Source organism: Mesoplodon bidens (assembly GCF_964165515.1).
Source record: "Mesoplodon bidens genome assembly, chromosome: 7".
Classification (NCBI taxonomy): Eukaryota; Metazoa; Chordata; class Mammalia; order Artiodactyla; family Ziphiidae; genus Mesoplodon; species Mesoplodon bidens.
This window is the reverse complement of record NC_138164.1, coordinates 47,582,005-47,603,242: the sequence shown is the minus strand read 5'-3', so window position 1 is coordinate 47,603,242 and position 21,238 is coordinate 47,582,005. Positions and strand designations below refer to the sequence as shown.

At 50.1% G+C, this 21,238-nt stretch overlaps 1 protein-coding gene across 5 annotated transcripts in view; it reads right to left on the bottom strand.

Moving 5' to 3' along the window:
- PLEKHA7 (pleckstrin homology domain containing A7) overlaps nt 1-16,488 on the bottom strand; it is a 214,534-nt gene extending 198,046 nt beyond the window's left edge. For 2 of the 5 annotated variants that reach the window (XM_081240244.1, XM_081240245.1), the window contains exons 1-3: nt 16,367-16,488; nt 16,174-16,250; nt 16,022-16,079 (exon numbers count right to left, since the gene is read on the bottom strand). In XM_081240244.1, coding sequence (XP_081096370.1) covers nt 16,022-16,079; nt 16,174-16,250; nt 16,367-16,458 — 227 coding nt within the window. In that variant the 5' untranslated portion in view covers nt 16,459-16,488. The remainder of the gene's footprint in view (nt 1-16,021; nt 16,080-16,173; nt 16,251-16,366) is intronic. The other 3 variants (XM_081240247.1, XM_081240246.1, XM_081240248.1) reach the window with 2 other exon arrangements.
- Nucleotides 16,489-21,238: the final 4,750 nt, after the last annotated feature.

The following is a 21,238-nucleotide window of genomic DNA, read 5'->3' as shown; positions in this document are numbered from 1 at the left end:
AACAAAAGCCTAAATATAAAGAGTTTTTCCTCAAAGTCTTCTTCATTTAGAGTTACATTTAGGTCCATTAACCTGAGTCCACTAACCTATTTTCATCCCCTTACTTCTCTTACTCTCAGCCCCCGTACCCTTTCCCAGAAGCACACGGGCCTGCGAACCGGACTTCCTCTGTCGGTGGGATGGGGCCGAGGCCACCTGGCGACAGGACTTCTGCACACAGCACAGGCTGAGGAGGGACGAGGCAAGGAGGGCAAGGCCGCCCTTGGCAGCTGCCCCTTAGAAGGCTCCGGCGTTTGAGCGAGGGTGAGGGTGGCTCTCGCGCTTCCAGGGGGTCAGGTTTTAACTAGGTCACCCCTTGGACACTCACACCACCACTCACTCTTTATCTCCATCTCTTTCTATTTTAAGGCAGGAGTGCTGCCAGGCAGTGGTGTGGGTTTCCCAGCTTCTCCTCCTCTGGAGGCCAAGCCCTCACCTGCCAGGTGGGATGCCTTGCAGGCTTCAACCTACTTCCTCCAGCCCCACCTCTCTGGACTCCTGAGCCAGAGTTTGGGAGAGTGACCAGCACACCCAGGATACCTCACCTTCCTCCCTCACAACCCCGGGGGCTCCGTCACACCCCTCCTTAAGCCCAGGTTCACACCACCCTCACGATGAAGCCCCAGCTCCTCTAAGCAGCCCTTCCCGCAGCCTCCTTCCTCTCTCAATGTCCTTGAACATGCCACGTTCTCACCTAGCTCTGCCCGTGCTGCTTCCTCTCCCTTGAACATCCAAACTCTTTCACCACCCAACAAATCCCTGCTTGTTTTCCAAGGTCCAGCTCAGGCTCCTCCCACCCCCCCAGGAAGCCTTCCCTGGCCACCCCTCTCTGTGCCCCTCTAATCCCCATGCTTCCCTTATTAAGTCATTTGCACAGTATCCTCTAGTTGTTGACGTCTGTGTCCCCACCAGAGAACAGGCTCCTAAGCTCCTTGAGGACACCAATGGCACTTTGATTCCTTAACTGAATGCCTACCATGTACCAGATACCTTCTGAGAGCCAGCGATATACCAGTGAACACAACAGAGAAAATGCCTGCCCTCATGGAGTTCACATTCTAGTGATAATAACAGTGAACACTCAAGAGTACTTTATTCAAGGGACTTCCCTGCTGGCGCAGTGGTTAAGAATCCACCTGCCAACGCAGGGAACATGGGTTAGAGCCCTGGTCCGGGAAGATCCCACATGCCACGGAGCAACTAAGCCCGTGCGTCACAACTTCTGAGCTTGCGCTCTAGAGCCCGCAAGCCACAACTACTGAAGCCTGCACGCTTAGCTCGTGCTCTGCAACGAGAAGCCACAGCAATGAGAAGCCTGCGCACCACAACAAAGAGTAGCCCCCGCTCGCCGCAACTAGAGAAGCCCGCGTGCAGCAACGAAGACCCAATGCAGCCAAAAATAAATAAATAAATAAATAAATAATTATTTAAAAAGAGTACTTTATTCAAGACCATCCTGAGTACTTAATGTTAATTCATTCAATCCCCACCACAATTATTATTATCCCCATTTCACAGAGGAAGAAACTGAGGCTCCATATTACATAATTTGCTCAGGATCCACAAGCTAGTTAAGTGGTAGGGCTGGGATTCAAACCCAGGCAATCTTGTGCTAGACCATGCTCCCAACCACTGGGCCTTTCTGCCTCCCAAAACTGCTTTCTCTACTCTGCTTTACCCATTTTGGTATCCACAGTGCCCAGGCTGGTGCTTGGCACACACTGATAGCTCAGTAAAGGTCTGCTAAATGAAGGGACCGCCCCCCCAATAATGAATGCTGGTCCACTTGCCTAAGGCACCCACTCCTCCTGTCATCCCCACCCAGTCCAGCTCACAAGACCCCTCAGTCTTCCCTGACTGATTCAGCCACTGAATTATTTCCTCCTGGATGCTCCTCTCCATGTTGTACCTGCACTACTTACCTGACACTTAATCACACACCACCTGACCATCCTATGGCCTGAAACTGTGTGGACATCTTGTTCCGCCAGCTCCCTGATTTCCCCCAGAGTACAACAAATATGGTGCCAGGCACACAGCAAAAATGGACACAGAAATACTAAACTGAATCTTGCCTCCCCTCTCCATTTTTCCATTATCACGGGAGCTGTTTTTCCCCTTGCCCTGGGGAAGCAAGCCAGGGTCCGGGTCAGACACAACCTTTGCTGCAACTATATCTGAATTGCCTAAACCCATAAGCTGTAACAGCCACAGTCATAATTAGGGTGCAGCTATGGTTAAAACCAGCAAGTAGAGTGGGCCATTTTCAACCCCTTGGGCAAAATACATCAAGCTGTTCAATGCCCTCTATAAGAAAATGCCCATAACTGAGAATCTGAGCTAGGCAGTACCCACAGGTACCCTCTGTGTATATCACAAGACAAGAGTCCCTGCGGGATGTAAGTCAAGGAATCGCCCAAATACTCTTGGACCAGTGCAGCCACTATAGAAAAAAAGACAAAATACCCACTGTTAATGGCAATACTTGCTAAAATTGATCGAACTCTAAAATGTTCCGAGGATTGAGTACTTTACATGTATTATTCTCATGCAACCAGTGCAAAAAGCCCATGGGGCAGATGCCAGCGCTTGCCCCATTTTATTTAGAGGTTAAATAAAACGACGTGGCCACAAAGCTGGGCTGCCTGTGCGCTCGCCCACAACCCCAGAGCTGCCCTATCTAAAGTCTGGAGTGGAACAGCTGAACTGTATGTGAGCCTGAGTCCAAACGGAAGCGCTCAGCACGCAGGGAGGTGGTCCCTCCACCTATCCCACCTGCTAACAACACCCCAGGCAGGTGCAGCCAGGGCTGGCAGGGGAATAGGCCTGAGGCCACATCCAGCTCCAGAAAGGTTCAGAGGGGCAGGGTTGGGTGGGGGGTAGGGGGAAGGGGGAGGTATCAATCTTCAGCAGGAAGTAGGCCGAGATACCAGGCCCTTTTCTCACGTCACACAAGCATGGGTCCGTTGTGGATCTTTCAGAACCCAGTGAGATTGCCCTGCCCAGAGGCTCTGCTTGTGAGCCAAGGACATTTCTGCTCCCTCCCCCAGGTGGCCAGTGCTCCCATCACCACCCCCCTTACAATAACCCTGAGGCGACTATGGGGACAGAAAAGCCGGCCACCTTCTCCTTGCTTCAGCCCACAGACTGCCTCCCTCTCCTCCCACCAGGAATGTCCGAGGACAGGGGCCTGAGCAATAACCCGGAGGCTGCGGGAAAGTACTAGATGTGAGGTTTTCATGCTAACTCTCCTCAAGAGGCCAAACCTTTTCACTATGAAGGAGTTGATTTTCAAAATCCTCTTTCCACTTTGAGTGGGACTAGGGGAGGGAGGTGTCCATCCCTAAAAGGAGTCAGGTCCAAAGGAAAGGCTTTTGGTTAAAAGGATCTGTTTCCTCTCCTAGACCCCATGCTCCTGCAAGATAGGAGAGGCGGAGTGGCTCAGGGAGCAGGGGAACCTAACCAGCCCGTGGCTTTCCTCTGTCACTGCCATTCTGGGCCGAGAAAGATGGTGAAGACCTGGGGGCCTGCCTCAGCCAGTCTCTGAGCTCAGGATATGGTCCTCTGGTCAGAGTCTGTAAGAGCCATTTCCAGGCACACCCTCTCTGGGAGGGACCACTGCAAAGTCCAGGGGGTTCTCTACAATTGGATGTACGTGTGTTAGGGCAGGGGGGTGATAATTCATACCAGACCAGCCAGGGCTCTGTCCAGGAGCTGACGCAACAGAAGGCCTGACACGGTTTGCTCCCAGTGAGTCCTAGGCCAACAGCCCAGACCACATCCTGGCCTCTCTCTCCCCGGCCACAGCCCCTCAGTGACGTGTGTGAAGCTAGAGCTTTTCCCTGAAACAAAATGGAGCCAGTCTCCACAGCACGGCCCACCATAGAATGTGGTGGAGACAGGCCAAGCAGGGCACAAAGGGACCATGAGGACCCCAAATAAGGACAGCTGGGGTTGATCCCACCCCTGCCACCTAACACCTGTGCCGAGAGTTCCATAACCTCCCTCATCTATAAAGTGAGGATCATAACAGGACCTGCCTCACAGGGTTGGTACGAGGGTTATATGAGCCCACATTTGTTAAGCCCCTAGAACAGCGCACATAGTGTGGGCTAGATAAACATTTATAAAACCAACAAGTAAATAAGGACTCAACAAAAGCAACTGGCTTCTCACTGTAACAGTCCCCCTGCCCCAGCACTCAGCTTACTGCCCCCGAAAACCAAGGAAAATCCAACAAAGGCCTTAAAGAAAAAAAGAATTCTCACCCCCTTCCACGAACTCAAGGAGGCAATCCAGCACCAACCAGGTCCTCCCTGCCCCAAGGAGCAGCCTCAAAAGGCCCAGCAAGATCACTGCACAACATGATTATTATATCTTAAATCACTGTGCTCCTCAGACACAAGGAGTTTTTGAAATAAAAAGAGTGTGCTTTGGATTCTAATTTAAATTATCTATCCATTCACAGACTAGGAAGCCAATTATTCTTCCCTCCCCCAAAGAACTAATATCACCCGCCCAGAGTTTTAGGAACCATATGGTGCCAAACACGCCAACACGTCCATGCATTTTCAGGTGAGGAGGGCCGGGGGGAAGTTGAAGCAGAGGCCGAGTGAGCTCTCTCCAGCTCCCACCTACACACCAGGGCTAAAAAAGAATGTAATTATTCAAAGCCTCGGCAAATGGATATAATTTCAGGCACCGCCAATTCTTCTTAGAAATACATTAATGGGTACAGGGATTATAGATATTTAGCTTCACAGCATCCATGTGTCTATTTTTTTTTAAATCCCCAGGTCAAAATGTGTTGAGAAATCTTTCCAAACACTTTCATGGGCAGGGAAGGGAGTGATTTGCCCTCCCTGGGACCCTGACCACTGACTCTGTGTCCCTCCTCACCCCTTCAGCTTACAACCCCAATTTACTCCTAACTCCAGTAAAGCCTCTCTCCTTGTGTGCCTGCCAGTGTCAAGAGGGTCATGCCAAATGTCAGATCAACAAACCCACACTGATTTGGCTGAGCAGCGACTCTGTGCCTGACACTGTCCCCAGGGAGTTGGTGAGCCGTTCACGGCACTGAGTCACAATCCTGCCCCCACCCCATCTTCCCCAGGACCAGCTCAGGAAAGACTGCAACACCAGACTCCTCTAAGACTCATCATCACAACTGTCTGCCAGGACACATTTATTCTTCTCCCACACAGAAGAAGCATTCCCATTTCTCAACTTAATTGCGGCTGCTTGCCTGCTCTGGCTATCAATGTCAATCACTCAGAACAACCCTCCCCTCACCCCAGCCCCTCCTGTGCCCTCAGGAGAATCTCTAAGTGGTCATGGGGTTCTGAGATGCGTAATGGCTAGCCCACCCCTCAGGCAGACACAGTCCCCACTCAACAGTCACCCAAAAGACCAGCCACAATGCCAACTTGGGGGCTGACAGCATCGTCCGGGCATAGGGGAGGAGAGCGAATTCCCAGCCTCCACGGAGGAAACCAGAGGTCCCAGGGAGCCTGGCTCTCCAGGATCTAACTGGGGTCACGGGCTGGGCATTACTGATAGCTATACCCACTGACGCTCTCTCAAGGCCCTTCTCGAAGCTCCATCCAATGAATCCTGACAGACGTCCTCTCTAAATGAAAGGGCTCACGAGGCCTAAGCACCTATTATGTGCTAAACAGCAGGCTAGGAGCTTCAGATGGGCCATCACATTTAATTCTCACGTAACACTTGGGAGGAAAGTAGCACAGCCATCACCGCACAGATCGAGAAGCTGAAGCTCCGAGACGTTTTCATTTTCAGGGTCCATAAGAATCACCCATGGAGCCTGTAATAACACTGATTCCCAGTCCACCCCCTATAAGTTATGCCTCAGCACAGAACACAGCTTCTACTTCGTGTCTACCCTCCCCGCTCCCTCATCAAGTGTTTTAAGACAGATACCAGGGTTATTGCTTCCAAAACAAAGAGCTCAGACACCCGGCCAGGCAGTGCAAACACTCATACTAACACCTGGGAACCCTCTCCCTGGTGATGGTGGTGGCAGCAGGGGATGGATGGAAAGGAAATCAAAACAGCCCATTTGGAAAATGTGTCAAACACAAGTACAAGAAAAATACTCATTTTCTCTCAGGTTGGACACAGCCAGACAGGGCTTCGAGGAATCATTTCTTTGACATTTAGCAACAACCATTTAGTGCCCAGCTTCCTTTTAAAGACAAGTCTCAACAAGAAAGCACAATTCTGCCTCCTGTTAGCCTGATCTCAGGAGACTTCCCCCAAGAGAAAAGAGCTCCTTTGATTGGGCCACATTTCCCCACGGGACGAGGCTCCCTTTATGGGAGCGGCAATGGTTAATAGTTAAAAGCTAGTTATTATATACCATGGAGGATTTGCCAGGCACTGTTCTAAGTTGGCAATACAGTCACTGCCCCCATTTTACAGATGAAGACACAGAGAGGTTTAAGTGACCTGCCCAAGCTGGCAGCAGAGCCAAGATTTCACCCCAGGTGCCCAGACTCCAGAATCTGTGTTCTGTAACCCCCACGCAGCACCACCCCTCACACGTAGAATTTGGGGAACCCCTAGGCAAAATCCCCGATTACGTCACTTTCCTAAAGCCCAGCTACTAGTCAAGCGCGGTATCCAGGTCAAGTTCCTACTACTCAACTGGGTGCCAGCCTCTGCAGGACGCAGACAGGCACACACATACCCTCAGCCCCAGCTCCTTCGCATTTCCTCCAATGGCCTCTCCTGCCTCGGGCTGCCCACCACTCCGCTCCACAGCTGCCTGGCCTTCCTCACACTCACCCTCTGAAGCTCCCTAGAGCGCCCTCCTCAGGCTGAGAGCCCCAGTCACCCACACTGAAACTGCCCAGTATCCCTCTCCTCTCTTGGACTGGGCACTGCTGGAGGGCAGAGACAGTGACCTCCATTCCTCTCCACATCGCCCAGTGGGGAGACTGGCATATAGTAGATGTTCATCAGAGTCTAGATGAAACCTGGATCAAAAGCCATCCAGCCTGTGGTTAAATGCTCCTCCAGCAAGGTGCTATCTGTGGACACACACAGAACCTATCCTCTCCAAACTCGGTTTGGAGAGCACAGGCTTATTGCAGACGTAACTGCATTAACCTACAATACTACTCTGCTTCCACACCTCCCGGGTCGGAGATAGTCTCATCTCTCACTTCACCCAAGGGGAGAGAACACAAGAGGCTGTGCAGCCTGGGCCCAGGCACAGGGCTGGAATGGGATCTCTGCCCCCTTCATCCCCCAAGCACACTGCCCACCTCCCCCCAACCCCTTCCCCGTGCTGCAGTGTTCCAAGGAAGCACAGGAGGTAGCCAGCAGCCCCTGGAAGAGAATGCATGCTAACCTCAAGCTGTCAGACCTCAAGAGGGTGAGGGCTCTGCCTTGGCAGGAAAAGCCCCTGAAAAACCCTGAAAACACTGACTGTGACGTTGGAAACACTCTCCTGGCAGAACCTTGAAAGAGACAGCCTGGCTCTAAGTAGGCTTAAGAGGCTCATCAGCCCCTAAGCTGTGGTCAGCTGACATCTGGGGGGAGGTCGGGGGATCTACTCCCCCAGAGCACCAGGGACCCAACCCACTGCCCTGCCTGGGAACCATCTACCCTGCCCATGATTCTTCTATCCTGCGGGGGACTTACTGAGGGAGGCCCAAGGGGGCGTCTGCCTCAGGGTCATCAGGGAAGGTACAGAGGACCATTCTGGGGGAACAGACTGTAAAGGGAGGATTCAGGAAAGAAGGAAAGGCGCGATGGGAGCCAGAAGACACCTTGCACCATGCTAGAAACAGTACACAAACTTGTAGCCAAAAGGACCCGGGTTCAAGTCCCAGCTCCTCCACTGATGCTCTGGCCTTGAAAAGATCTTTTAACCCCTTCTCCCACCCTCAAATGCTTGCTTGCTTGATCTGTAAAATGAGGACAACAAAATAATAAAAATACTTGCTTCTAAAAAGAACGTACGTGTATTTCAACAATCAAGCACCACGGAGATGATTACCGTTGACATCTGTGGCCCAGGCAGCAACAGACAATGTCTGTCCTTCAGCTGTCAGAGCCGATAACCAGGTGGCCACCCAGATTAAGGATCAGACATCTGTGCAGCCCTCTAAATGCCCAGGAAAGAGACAAACCAGGAGCCGTTTTCACACCTCATTACCTAGGGCTCTTGGTCCCCAGGTCCCGACAGCCTGGACAAGGTACCCATGGCCTTGGAACAGCATAGTTGTTGTTGGACAAGGTTATACTGTGGGTTTTTTTGTTTTTTGTTTTTAATTAATTTATTTTTGGCTGCATTGGGTCTTCGTTGCTGTGAAAATCGAGAAATAAATGTTTTGACAGCCACTTGAAAACAACAGACAAATAGAACCATATTCCCCCATGCTTTTCCCTCTGCCAATATTTACTTAAGACACCCTGCCAGTCTGCTGAGATGCTGCTGTCTTACACTGATCAAAAAAGACTCAAACCCATGCTCTTTTCTGAAGACACAGAAAACTAGAGTAAGCACCTCACTAAATCACCAAATAGTTCACATCATGAAGTGCTTTCTTAAATAAGCACCTTTTCCCAAAGTCCTCGATTTAGGAAGCCCAAAATTTACTCCCATAAATACCAGGAGAATGATACCTACACCCACCGTCTTCACATACACACTGCACTGCAAATCAGGGGCCACATTCTCACCACCCACCCACTGTCCTTTCTCTGAAAAAAAGAGGCTTAAGAAGCCACTTGCCACCATTCGTCTTAAAGAGGTTTCCCCAGATCTTTGCTAGGTTGGTTTTGAGACCGTGGCACAAATCATGGCTCTTAGTCCTCCCTCCGGCTCTCTACACAACACCGCTCTTGTTCCTTTTGCACAGAATCTAACATTTCAATCCATGAGCCAGTTTTCACCCTTGACAAAACAAGCAGGAAATGAAATATAAAGTGTGGGATTAGGCCAAGGCTTGCCAAGCTGGGAGAACCTTTTCTTAACCTTCAACAAGAAGAGGTTTCAGAATTTCCCTTCTAAATAGATGTAAGCTGTTAGTTTCCCAGAAATTCTTTGTGGAACTGTTGCTTTGTGGTTTGAAATAAAGTTGCTGGGACTGCTGTTCCCAGCAACACCTCAATGAGAAAGATGACAAATACTCGAATTAGCAGGCTGGCACGCTACAAGACAAATTTCACTACCATGAAGCTCAACATTTGTCTGGGGAGGAACATGTGGCAGACAGGACAGATTTCTTCCTGGGGTGCCCTGGAAGACTGTCCCTTGGATGATGGCTTAATTAAACCTCAAGAGGGCAGCTTCCTGGGCCATCCAGTATTCACAGGCTTCTACACCTGGTACCTATGGCCATCTGGGGTCCCCACCTGGACATTCTGTCACCCCTGGTACAGGCTTCTCTCCCTAACTCCTCTTCTCTCCCTTTCAGACTGAACGATATGCTTTTAGAATAAAAAAACACACACTCTAGATATTTAGCATTATTCCAGAGGACTAATCCTTCTGAAGGAGGCTTGAAGCCTTGGTTCATGCCTGGTCTCCACTCCCTGCCTCCATAAGATGGGTCCTTAACTGCCCACTCCCAGCCCCCTGGAGCACCAAGCCCTGCCCAGCACTGCTGCTCCTCACTCCTGTCCAGGGGGTCAGAGCACTGGCACTCTCACCCTGTGGTGTCTCGTAGTGAGACATGATGGTGGTGATTCAGCCTATGAGGTCAATGCCCTGATGTTTTTTTGGTTGTTTTTTTTTTTTTTGCGGTACGCAGGCCTCTCACTGTTGTGGCCTCTCACTGTTGTGGCCTCTCCTGTTGTGGAGCACAGGCTCCGGACGCGCAGGCCCAGCAGCCATGGCTCACGGGCCCAGCCGCTCCGCGGCACGTGGGATCTTCCCGGACCGGGACACGAACCTGTGTCCCCTGTATCAGCAGGTGGACTCTTAACCACTGCGCCACCAGGGAAGCCCAATGCCCTGATGTTTGCATTTAAAGCTTTATATTCCACAGTACAGAGATGAACCATAAGATTTATGCTAATAATTTAAATTTCTAATTTTTTAAACTTAGAATGACATTAAATAGCAAATAGAAATGCCATAACAAGTTGAGGGATAGCTAGCAGAAGAAAGGAAAGCGCTTTATACTTTAATACTTTTTTTTTTTTAATTTATTTTTGGCTGCATTGGGTCTTCGTTGCTGCATGCGGGCTTTCTCTAGTTAGGGCGAGCAGGCTTCTCACTGCGGTGGCTTCTCTTGTTGCTGAGCACAGGCTCTAGGCTCGCGGGCTCAGTAGTTGTGGCTCACGGGCTCTAGAGCACAGGCTCAGTAGTTGTGGCGCACGGGCTTAGTTGCTCTGTGGCATGTGGGATCTTTCCAGACCAGGGCTCGAACCCGTGTCCACTGCATTGGCAGGCGGATTTTTAACCACTGCGCCACCAGGGAAGCCCTACTTTAATACCTTTAATGGCACTTTTTTTTTTTTGAACAGGAGACCCTGCACTTTCATTTTGCACAGGGTCCTGCAAATCAGGTTGCCAGTCCTGCCCCAGGATCTGCTGCGATCCAAAGGGCTGGGAAGGGAAAACTGGCCTTACTCCAAGCCTTACTCCAGCACCCACAAAGAGAATGGCACCTACACAGCATGGCCTGAAAGGCTCCAAAGCTAAAACTGAGGGGGGCTTAAAGTTAGAAGAGACCTTGTGCAATCAGCTGTTTCCCACCAGGACCCTGGAGTCAAGTTACAGCAGACACCAAGGCCTGGCAACCAGAGAGGAAGGGAGGCCTGGTCCAAAGGCTAACAGATGTCCCGTTACCCAGACGCAGAGGATGAGGTTATGAGGTGAAGAAGACAAAGGAGGCCAGGTTGAGTGCTGTTCTTGACACCAAGCAACTACATCCAAGAAGCCTGAGGGCCAGGCACCAGCCTTGACAGGTGTGGTTCCTGGCCGCTTTGCTTCCTTCACCTTGCCCCGTTTCCCCTATACCCCTGATCTACTTCAATAAATACCAAATGCCTACTCAGTGCCCAGTGCTGGGCTGGGCACCAAAGTCTCAGGGGAGGCAAGACCTTTCCTCTCTGCCATTCGTCCTCCTTATTGACTCAAGATCTATTCAAAGCCTGCTGAAGGGAGAACCCAACCCACAGGGTTTCATGAAACCCTGAAGCCCAGCCCCCTGTAACACTCTAGCTCCCAAGGCCTCTTCTGTAACTTTCCCCTCATGGGTTTCGTGTTTGAAAAGGCTGTGTCTGCCAAACTGTTTTTACTAAGTAATAATGGGGAATTCCCTGGAGGTCTAGTTGTTAGGACTCCATGCTTCCAACTGCAGGGGGCACGGGTTTGATCCCTGGTCAGGAAACTAAGTTCCTGATAGCCACGCGGTGCAAAAAAAAAAAAAAAATTAATGTCTTCCACTTCTTACTAATCAGAGACATGCACCACCATCAGACAGCATAGGACACCAGGGCTGCTGTCCTTCCAAGGCACTTCAGTCCCCAGCAAAACAAAGAAGAGGTGCGGCCACGTGAGCCCTGGGCAGCTTGACTCAGAGCAGTGGCACATGGCACACAAGGCTCCTTCAAGTATCAACGCTGGCTCTCACCTGTGATCTGGAGTAGGAGCCACCACCACTACCACGGTGACCATGAAGACCTACGGTCTAGTCCCAGCTCTAACACTTCAGCCAAATCACTGAACCTTCGTGAATCTGAGTTTCATCATCTGAAAAATGGGTAATCCCCAATCTGCTGCTTCTAGGGACTGTTAGAAGGATCAGATAAGAAAAGGAACCGGAGAAAGCCAACTGCCCTTTGCTGCCCGAATGCCCAGGATTATACAAGATTCCACATTGGTAAAATGGGACTAGTAACAGTTCCTACCTCATCAAGTTGTTGTGAGAATTAAGTCAGATAATAGCTATAAAACAGCTCCTGGCATTCTTCAAGGACTCAGAAAGATGAAGCTATTACATAATCGCTACTACTATTATAGCTGTTGCTGTTAATGACACTATTATCACAATTATTATTATTATTATTATATATATATATTTTTTGCAGTACGCGGGCCTCTCACTGCTGTGGCCTCTCCCGCTCCAGACGCGCAGGCCCAGTGGCCATGGCTCACGGGCCCAGCCGCTCCGCGGCATGTGGGATCCTCCCAGACCAGGGCACAAACCCATGTCCCCTGCATCGGCAGGTGGACTCCCATCCACTGCGCCACCAGGGAAGCCCCACAATTATTATCATAACTTGTTACCTGGCTAAGAGACTCATGGGAAAGTAAAGAAGTTTTAAAGTACAGGAAGTCTTCTTAGGAGATATCAGCATCACCTAGTCTAGAATTAGGAGAACCATGTTTTGTCCCAAGTTAATCCAAAAATGAACCAAAAGTTCAGAAATCAAAACTAAAATCCACCTGCCTTAGCTCAAGGTTTTCTGCTTCAAGAAATTTTTCTCTGCAAAGTATTCAAACACCTGCTAAATATCAGGAGCAACTGATGCATCCTGAAAACCTCACACAACTCTCTGGTCTGAGGATCCACTGGGGAAAATAAAAGCAGCTGTGCCAATGCTTTGTCCCTCTAACTGAGCCCTATTAGAGGAGGACCAAAAAAAAAAAAAAAATTGAACACTCAGAAATGCTCATAGCAAATCTAAGAAAGCAGAGTGAAGCAAAACATTTTTTATGTAGGGAAAAGGAGAACAATTACTCCCAAACCCTTAAGTTTCCCAAGAAATTGTCACAGGAGGTAGGAAATATAATCAGCTGCCACAGGGTCTCAGCTTCCCCCCATGGTTCACCTTTGAGCGTGGGGACAGTGTCACATACTGCTTTCCCCTAGGCCTGGGAGGACACAGCCAGAGCTTGCTGTAAGATGATCACCAGGGACTTGACACACAGTTACCATAAAAGAGTCAGCAAAAGACAGGAAGGTTGGGAGGCTGTGACTATGGCCTATAGAGTCCTACACACCCCTCAAGTCCCCCAGCCCAAGACTTTGCCTAGTACCTCATGAAAAAGACCGAAACTATCAGACAGGAACACCCACCTCTCCCCTCACCAACCTTATCAACCTCCTTACATCAGCTCTGGCACTCAGCCCTTCCTTTCCACAAATGGATGAAATGCCCTGTTCCCATCTGAGACCAGTGAGACTTAAGCCCTGGATGCCTTCCCTCCTACCTTCTCTGAAACACTGCTCCAGTAATTGTCCCATCTCTTTCCTGCATCATCTATTTCTCCATCTCTTCTGGATCATTCCCATCCAAACAAAACACGCTCTACAATCTCCCTCTAAAATAAGACACCCCCCTCCAAATGTACATCCTCTCCAGTTCTCAGCTAGTTCCTCAATTCCACTCTGTAACAAAACCAACTGAAATATTCACCTATACTTACTGACTCCACTTCCTTACCCCATGTGTTCTCTTCCACCTGTTCCACTCAGGATTTGTCCTTCAGGCTTCTGGGAGCCCTCATTCTCCTGGGTTTTCTCCTACCTTCTCAGTCCTTCTCTTTTGCCAATCTCCAAATGCTGCTCTGTCCCAAGGCTTAGGTCATCTTTTCTGTCTACACTCTTTTCTTAGGTGATTTCATCTAATCCTGTGGCCTTGAATAACACCTATAAAACCCAAATGTATATCTCCAGTCCTCTCTCTTTCCTGGGCTCAGATTCACACATCTGACTAATTGATATATTCACATCTCAATGTAACGTGGCACAACAGGATCTCACACTTTCCCCCACCCCAAACCTGCACCTCCTGGCCTTCCCATCTCAATATGAGCACCATCCACTCAGGTGCTCAAGCCCCTGGGAGTCATCTCTGACCCTTTTCCTTCTCTCGCAGACTGCAACCCAGTCACCAGGCCTGAATCTGACCACTTCTCTCCAGCTCCGATGCTACCTACCACCCTCAGTCAGGCCATCAATGATGCTTGACTGGACTACAGCAATAGCCTCCTACTACTATCCCTACAGTTGTCCACCTACAGCCCACTCTAGAACAGGCAGAGAGACCATTCTGAAAATGTAAATCAGGTAATTCCCTGCCAGTCCAGTGGTTAGGACTCAGAGCTTTCACTGCCGGGGGTTCGATCCCTGGTCGGGGAACTAAGATCCTGCAAGCCGCCAAAAAAAAAATTAAAAAGTAAATCATTCGTGTCACTCCTTACCTTGGCTCATAAAGCTCTGTACCATTCAGCTCTCTCTTGTCTGTAACCTCTTCTCCTGCCACCTTCTCCCTTGTTCACCACATTCCAGACACACCAGCCTTTCTGCTCCTTGAACTCGAAGCTCTTTCGTGCCTTAAAGCCCTTCCACTGGCAGTTTCTCTCTTCCGGAAATTCTCTGCCACCTCATCTACACAAGGATGGCTCTTTCTCATCATTCAAATTTTACCTTAAATGTCACCTATTCAGAAACACCAACACTAACTTCCCAATCCAACCAAATCACCCAGTTACTTATCACATCATCTTATTTTAATTTTCTGCATAGTAGTTACCACTATCTGACATTATTCTTGTTTGTTTTTTCCCTTATTTTTCTTCCTCCCCTCCCCCCCACTCAATTGCAAGCTCCCTGAGCACCCGACCAGTGTCTGCCTCTTCACTTCTGTAGTCCCAATGCTTACAACAATGTGCGATACACAGGAGAAATCTAATAACATCAACGGATGCAGTTATGAGCCAGAGAGGCCCACTGACCAAGAGGTTTGAGGTCCCAGCCAGCTCCCTAACTTCTCTCTCAAATACAAATGTGAGGTATGAGAGCAGAACCACAGTCACAAGGCTAGTGCTCATTTCTATAAATCTCATCCATCAGGATTTCAACCATCTGTCAGAGCCCAAACCGGGAGGGAGGCTCTGGGATGTTCTGGGACCATCCGAGCTTCGAATATGCTGCTCCACTACTGACTAGCAGTGTTTTAGTTGGTGAAGAAAAGAATTCTAACTCACAGTCTCCCAAAATACACCAACCTCTATCCTTTGCCTAGTTTATTCATTCAGTGAACAAACATTTACCGAGTGCCTACTCTGTGCCAGGCACTGGGGCAAAGGATCAAAAGCAGTTTCTGACTTCATGGAGCTCACCTGCGAGCAAGCAGAGGGTTGCAGAGAAATGCTGCAACCCAGGTACACGCCCAGAGTGGGAAATTAAAGACTATACCAGTGTTAACGTCAGAACGGCGCCTTAACTCACTGCCCCTCGACTTCATTTCTACAGACCTAGGTCTAGGGTACCTGACGACTGGGGCAAGGCTCCCGAGCTTCTGCGGAAAAGCCACTGATTGACTAGCAGAGGCAGGAGTGATAGTTCCCGGTAAAGCGCCAGCTAAAGACACCTAGTGTTCGAGGAATGCTATTGGCTGACCGGTTCCCTCCCCAGCCCCACCGCTCCCCCGCAGGCCCGCGCTTTGGAGAAGTGGGGCTGCGGTGCCCACTTTCCACCACCATCCCGGACAACGTGGCCGAAGAGGAAGTCCCCCAGACGAGATGCCGTTTGTCTCTTTCCCCACCCCACCCCCTCCCCAACCCCAGTTGCTGGACCCGGGTCAGAACCCCTACTTCTGCTCTCCCCACCCCGGGCCATCCCGGCCCCGGCACCCGCCAGACTCCGCGCAGCCCGAGACCCCAGAGCGGAGGTGTGTCCAACCCCTCACACCAGCGCCCCAATCCCGCCCAATCGCCGCGTCCCGGGCGCAGTTTGAAGCCCCGGCGCCCGCATCGGGCCGGTTACCGGACCCCCGCCCGGGTCCCCCTGCGGAGATGCGGCCCCCGCCTCGCCTCCGCCTGGAGCCCGCCACACAACTCAGGCACAAAATAGCCCACATGAGTGCGGCCGCGGCGCAGTGCGCGCCAACTCGCCGGACCCGCGCGGGAGCGGGTGGGGGGGCGGCGGCCCGGCGGGAAACGGGTCGGACCCCGAGGCACAGGTGAAGGCGCGGCGCCCCCGTCACTCACTCGATGAAGTAACTGGCGCCCTCCTCCGTGAAGCCCTCCTCCCAGCCGCGGGGCAGGTCTGTGGAAACGCGAGAAAAGTCCGGTCAAACTTGGGCCACCCAGGCGCACGACCCCCTCCCCCGAGCGCCCCACCCCGCCGGCCCGGCGCCCACCTGAGCGGATCATGTGGCCGGAGTTGACGGGTTCCCCAGTGCGCGGGTGTAGCCAGGTCGTGCAGCGGAGCTGGTCGCTGCGGAGAGAGAGATGCACCTGTTAGCGCCGCCGCCGCTCTGGGGGCGCTCGCCCGGCCCCGCACCCCCGCCCGGCCCGCGCCCCAGCCCGCGTCCCCGCTTTCCCGCGCCGCACTTGATGAAGAAGACGCGGCCGTCCCGGCACACGCCGTAGGACCAGTGCTCAGGTAAAGTGTCCCGCCCGACCGCCGCCGCCGCCGCCGCCATGTTCGCCGCGCACTGAGTAGCCGCGGCCGCCGCGGGGAGAGAGGGCGGGGGAGGGGGCGGAGGCGGGGGAGGGGGCGGTGCGGGCGGCGTGCCGGCGGGCTCGGCTCGCGCGGGCCCGGACTGCGCCCCCGGGCGCTCCATTGCGGCGCTGGCTCCTCGGGGCGCGGGCGTGCGGCGGCCAGGGCCCGGGCTGGCAGAGTCCCGGCACCGCCGCGGGAGTTCGCCGCTGCACCCGCCCGGCCCAGCGCGGTAGCCGCGGCCTTTGTCCCCGCGCCTTCCCCGCCCCCAGCCCGCCGCGCGCCCCTTGGCCCCTGAGGCCGCGAGACTCGAGCAGGGCGGGGGCCGCCTTCGGGGCGCGGCGGACCAACTCCTGAGACAGGGTGCTTCCTGAATGCGCCGGTAAACCCCACTGGACCCCCACGACACAACTCTCTCCAGGAACTGTACTTCTTTCTGAACCATGTAAACCTCAACAGGTTACTTCCATATTCCCTCTGAGCCTCGGTTTCTTCTTCTGTAAAATAAAGTTAGTAATAAATACTACATGGGATTGTTCTGTAGATTAAATGAAATAACAGTGGTGTAAAGTACTTAACTGGACCCGGGCACGTATAGGTGCTCTGTTTATCCCAGGTCAGCCATGATTTCATTTTCCCAAGTTTGCAGCTGGCGTATGAAGCAGGAGGGTGCAGATCCTCTCCCGCCACACCAACACATAGCCCTGAAGTTGGAAGGAATAACAGGTCTCTGCCTTCAATTCTTGTCAAGTGACAAGTGCTAAGAGCTGTGCTGCTTCTCATCCATCTTTAGAAGAACAGACCCTCCAGGCGGGGGTGGGGGTGGGGGGGGTCTGTAGTGGGGGCTCTGGAAGCTTCTTTGCATGGCTGGAGCCTTCTCAGTCTTTGGTCTCATCTCAGATCCTGGGGGATCCCTCCCCTGACCTCACTGTCTAAAGGAGACCCTTCCCCTCCTCCACTCACTATTCCTTTACTTCTGTGCAATTAGTTGACATTATTTGTATTTATTGCCTTTTTGTTGTACATTATCAGACATACACAAACACACCAGTAAAATGTCAGCTGGATGAAAGGAGGGGCCTTGTTCTGTCTCTCTCACTGCCACATCCCCAGTGCCTGGAACAATGCCTGACTCATATATATAGTCAATAAATGCGGCTTGAGTGCATGAAAAACACTCCACCCTGAACATCCTTGCACACTGAGCATGGACAGAGAGGAAGCTGGGCTCTGGGAGATGTCAGGTTCAGCCTTTGAGGGACATAGGAGGTAGTTAGTGGGATGCAGCTCACATGAAAGTGAGACTGTAGGCTAGATTCAGAAAGGCGCCCCACTAATAAGAACCTACTGTATAGCACTTTACTCAATACTCTGTAATGACCTATATTGGGAAAAGTATCTTAAAAAGAGTGGATATATGTATAACTGATTCACTTTCCTGTACAGCAAAAACTAACACAACATTGTGAATCAACTATAGAGGAAAGAAAGGAAAAGAAGGAAGGAAGGAATATGCCCTAGACACGTGGAATTTGGCTGGACCCTGAAGGACTGGTCAGATTTGACTGGGAAGAACGCATCCCAGAGGAGAGGGATGAGAGAGCAAACATGGGATTGTGGAGGGGGTATGGGATGTTGAGGAGACCATAAAGGTGCCCTTCCTTAGGAACAGACAGTGGTGTTCGGGAAGGAGGCCCATATGAGTTGAAAAGAGGGAGCTGGGCTTTCCTGGTGGCGCAGTGGTTGAGAGTCCGCCTGCCAATGCAGGGGACACGGGTTCGTGCCCCGGTCCGGGAAGATCCCACATGCCGCGGAGCGGCTGGGCCCGTGAGCCATGGCCGCTGAGCCTGCGTGTCCGGAGCCTGTGCTCCGCAACGGAAGAGGCCACAACAGGGAGAGGTCCGCGTACAGCAAAAAAAAAAAAAAAAAAAAGAGGGAGCTGTGATTGTGGAGGACCTTGAACACCTGTCCGAGAGGGCCTCCTCCCTTTGAGGAGATTCTTGAGCAGATTACAAAAGGAGAGTAGTGTCTTTGTTGTTAAACATTAATTTAAAAGAATGCATTAAGTGGGCAAAGGACATGAAGACACAGTTCATAGAAAAGTAATACTTTTTTTTAAATAAATTTATTTGTTTATTTTTGGCTGCACTGGGTCTTCGTTGCTGCAAGTGGGCTTTCTCTAGTTGTGGCGAGTGGGCTTCTTACTGTGGTGGCTCCTCTTGTTGTGGAGCATGGGCTCTAGGTGCCTGGGTTTCAGTAGTTGCAGCATGCAGGTTCAGTAGTTGTGGTGCACGGGCTTAGTTGCTCCGTGGCATGTGGGATCTTCCCGGACCAGGGATGGAACCCATGTCCCCTGCATTGGCAGGTGGATTCTCAACGAATGCACCACCAGGGAAGCCCAGAAAAGTGATACTTTTAAACAAATGAAAGAATATCCAACCCCCTCATAACAGGAGGAATGCAGATTAAAATTAAGATTTTTTAGTATCAGATTGGCAAAAATCACTTTGTAGAGAAAGACATTCTTGTTCATTGTTGGTAGGACTATAAAATAGTTGTCTCATTGAAGGCAATTTGGCAACAGCTATTATAATTTAAATGCATATATCTTTTGACCTAGCAATTCTTCTACTAGAAATTTATCCTACGTTAATGCTCACACAGGGGCACAAAGACATGTGTACAAGAGTATTCACTGCAACACTGTCAATAGTTACAAAAGACCAGAAACAACCTAAGTGTCTATCCCCCCAAAATGGATTTGTATGGTGACAGATGTTATCTAGATTTACTGTGGTGATGTTTTGTAATATATACAAATATTGAATCATTATATTGTACGCCTGGAACTAATATAATGTTATATGTCAATTACATCTCAATTTTTTAAAATGGGTTAAATTATGTCATACTCCTACAATGGGTTGCTATGCAGCTGTTAAAAAGAATGAGACAGATCTCTATGTACTGGTATGGAATACTCTCTGAGATATTAAGTGAAATGCAAAACGCAGAACTGTGTATGTGGTATGCTGCTATTAATATATAGGTGCATCATGGCTGAATAAGATACCCTTAATTTATGTCCTGCCTTCAACAACAACAATATGGCATCCATCCATGGACAAGAGTGTTTTTATGGGAGCTGTGGGATCCAGCACCATATGCCAAGGGGCCTAGGAGGAGTCTCACCCACACATATTTCAGGCAATAGACATACAAACCTTGGTCCCAGCTGTGGACCCTGAGGGGCCCACGAACCAACTGCAGCCCCTCTCAGACACAGTCTAGGGGCCAAGGCAAACATTGTCTTAGAAAATCACCCGCAGACAAGAGGGTCTTTGTGGAAGTCCAGGTTTGGTGTAAAGTTCCAGCACACCACTGGAGCAAAAAAATACAAGTTTGGATGCATTGAAAAGGGTAGTTAGTAAAAACTAGAGGAGGGAGCTGCTCTTTCAAATGCAAAGACAGCAACACAAAACTTTAAGGAACATGAAAAATCAGTGAAACATGACACCACCAAAGGATCACAATAATCTTCCAGTTACCAATCCCAAAGACATGGATATATGCAATTTACCCAGTAAATCATTCAAAATAGCTCTGTTTTGGGACTTCCCTGGTGGTGGAGTGGTCAAGGATCTGCCTGCCAATGCAGGGGACACGGGTTCAAGCCCTGGTCTGGGAAGATCCCACATGCTGAGGAGCAACTAAGCCCGTGCACCACAACTACTGAGCCCACGTGCCACAACTGCTGAAGCCTGCACACCTAGAGCCCGTGCTCTGCAACAAGAGAAGCCACCTCAATAAGAAGCCTACACACTGCAACGAAGAGTAGCCCCTGCTCACCACAACTAGAGAAAGCCTGCATGCAGCAATGAAGACCCAACGCAGTCAAAAATAAATAAATAAATAAAATAAATTTATTTTAAAAAAATAGCCCTGTTTTAAGGAAACTTAATGAGCTACAAATAATAAATGCTGGAGAGGGTGTGGAGAAAAGGGAACCCTCTTACACTGTTGGAATGTAAATTGGTACAGCCACTATGGAAAACAGTATGTACATTCCTCAAAGAACTAAAAATAGAGTTGACATATGATTCAGCAATCCCACTCCTGGGCACATACCCTGATAAAACTATAATTCGAAAAGATACATGCACCCCTATGTTCATAGCAACACTATTTACAATAGCCAAGACTTGGAAACAACCTAAATGTCCATTGACAGATGAATGGATAAAGAAGATGTGGTGTTTATATATAATGGAATGTTAATCAGCCATTAAAAAGAATGAAATAATGCCATATGCAGCAACATGGATGGACCCAGAGATTATCATACTAAGCAAAGTAAGTAAGAAAGAGAAAGACAAATACCATATGATATCACTTATATGTAGAATCTAAAATAAGACACAAGTGAACCAATCTATGAAACAGAAACAGAATCAGGGACATAGAGAACAGACTGGTGGTTGCCAGGGGGAGGGGGAGGGGGAGAGGATAGGAGTGGGAGTTTGGGATTAGCAGATGCAAACTGGTATATATAGAATGAATAAACAAGGTCCTACTGTATAGCACAGGGAACTATATTCAATATCCTGTGATAACCCGTAATGGAAAAGAATATGAAAAAGAATATATATATATATGTATAACTGAGTCACTTTGCTATACAGCAGTAATTAACACAACATTGTAATTCAACTACACTTCTATAAAATAAATTAAAAAAAGAAAATATTCAAAAAAAGTTAAAA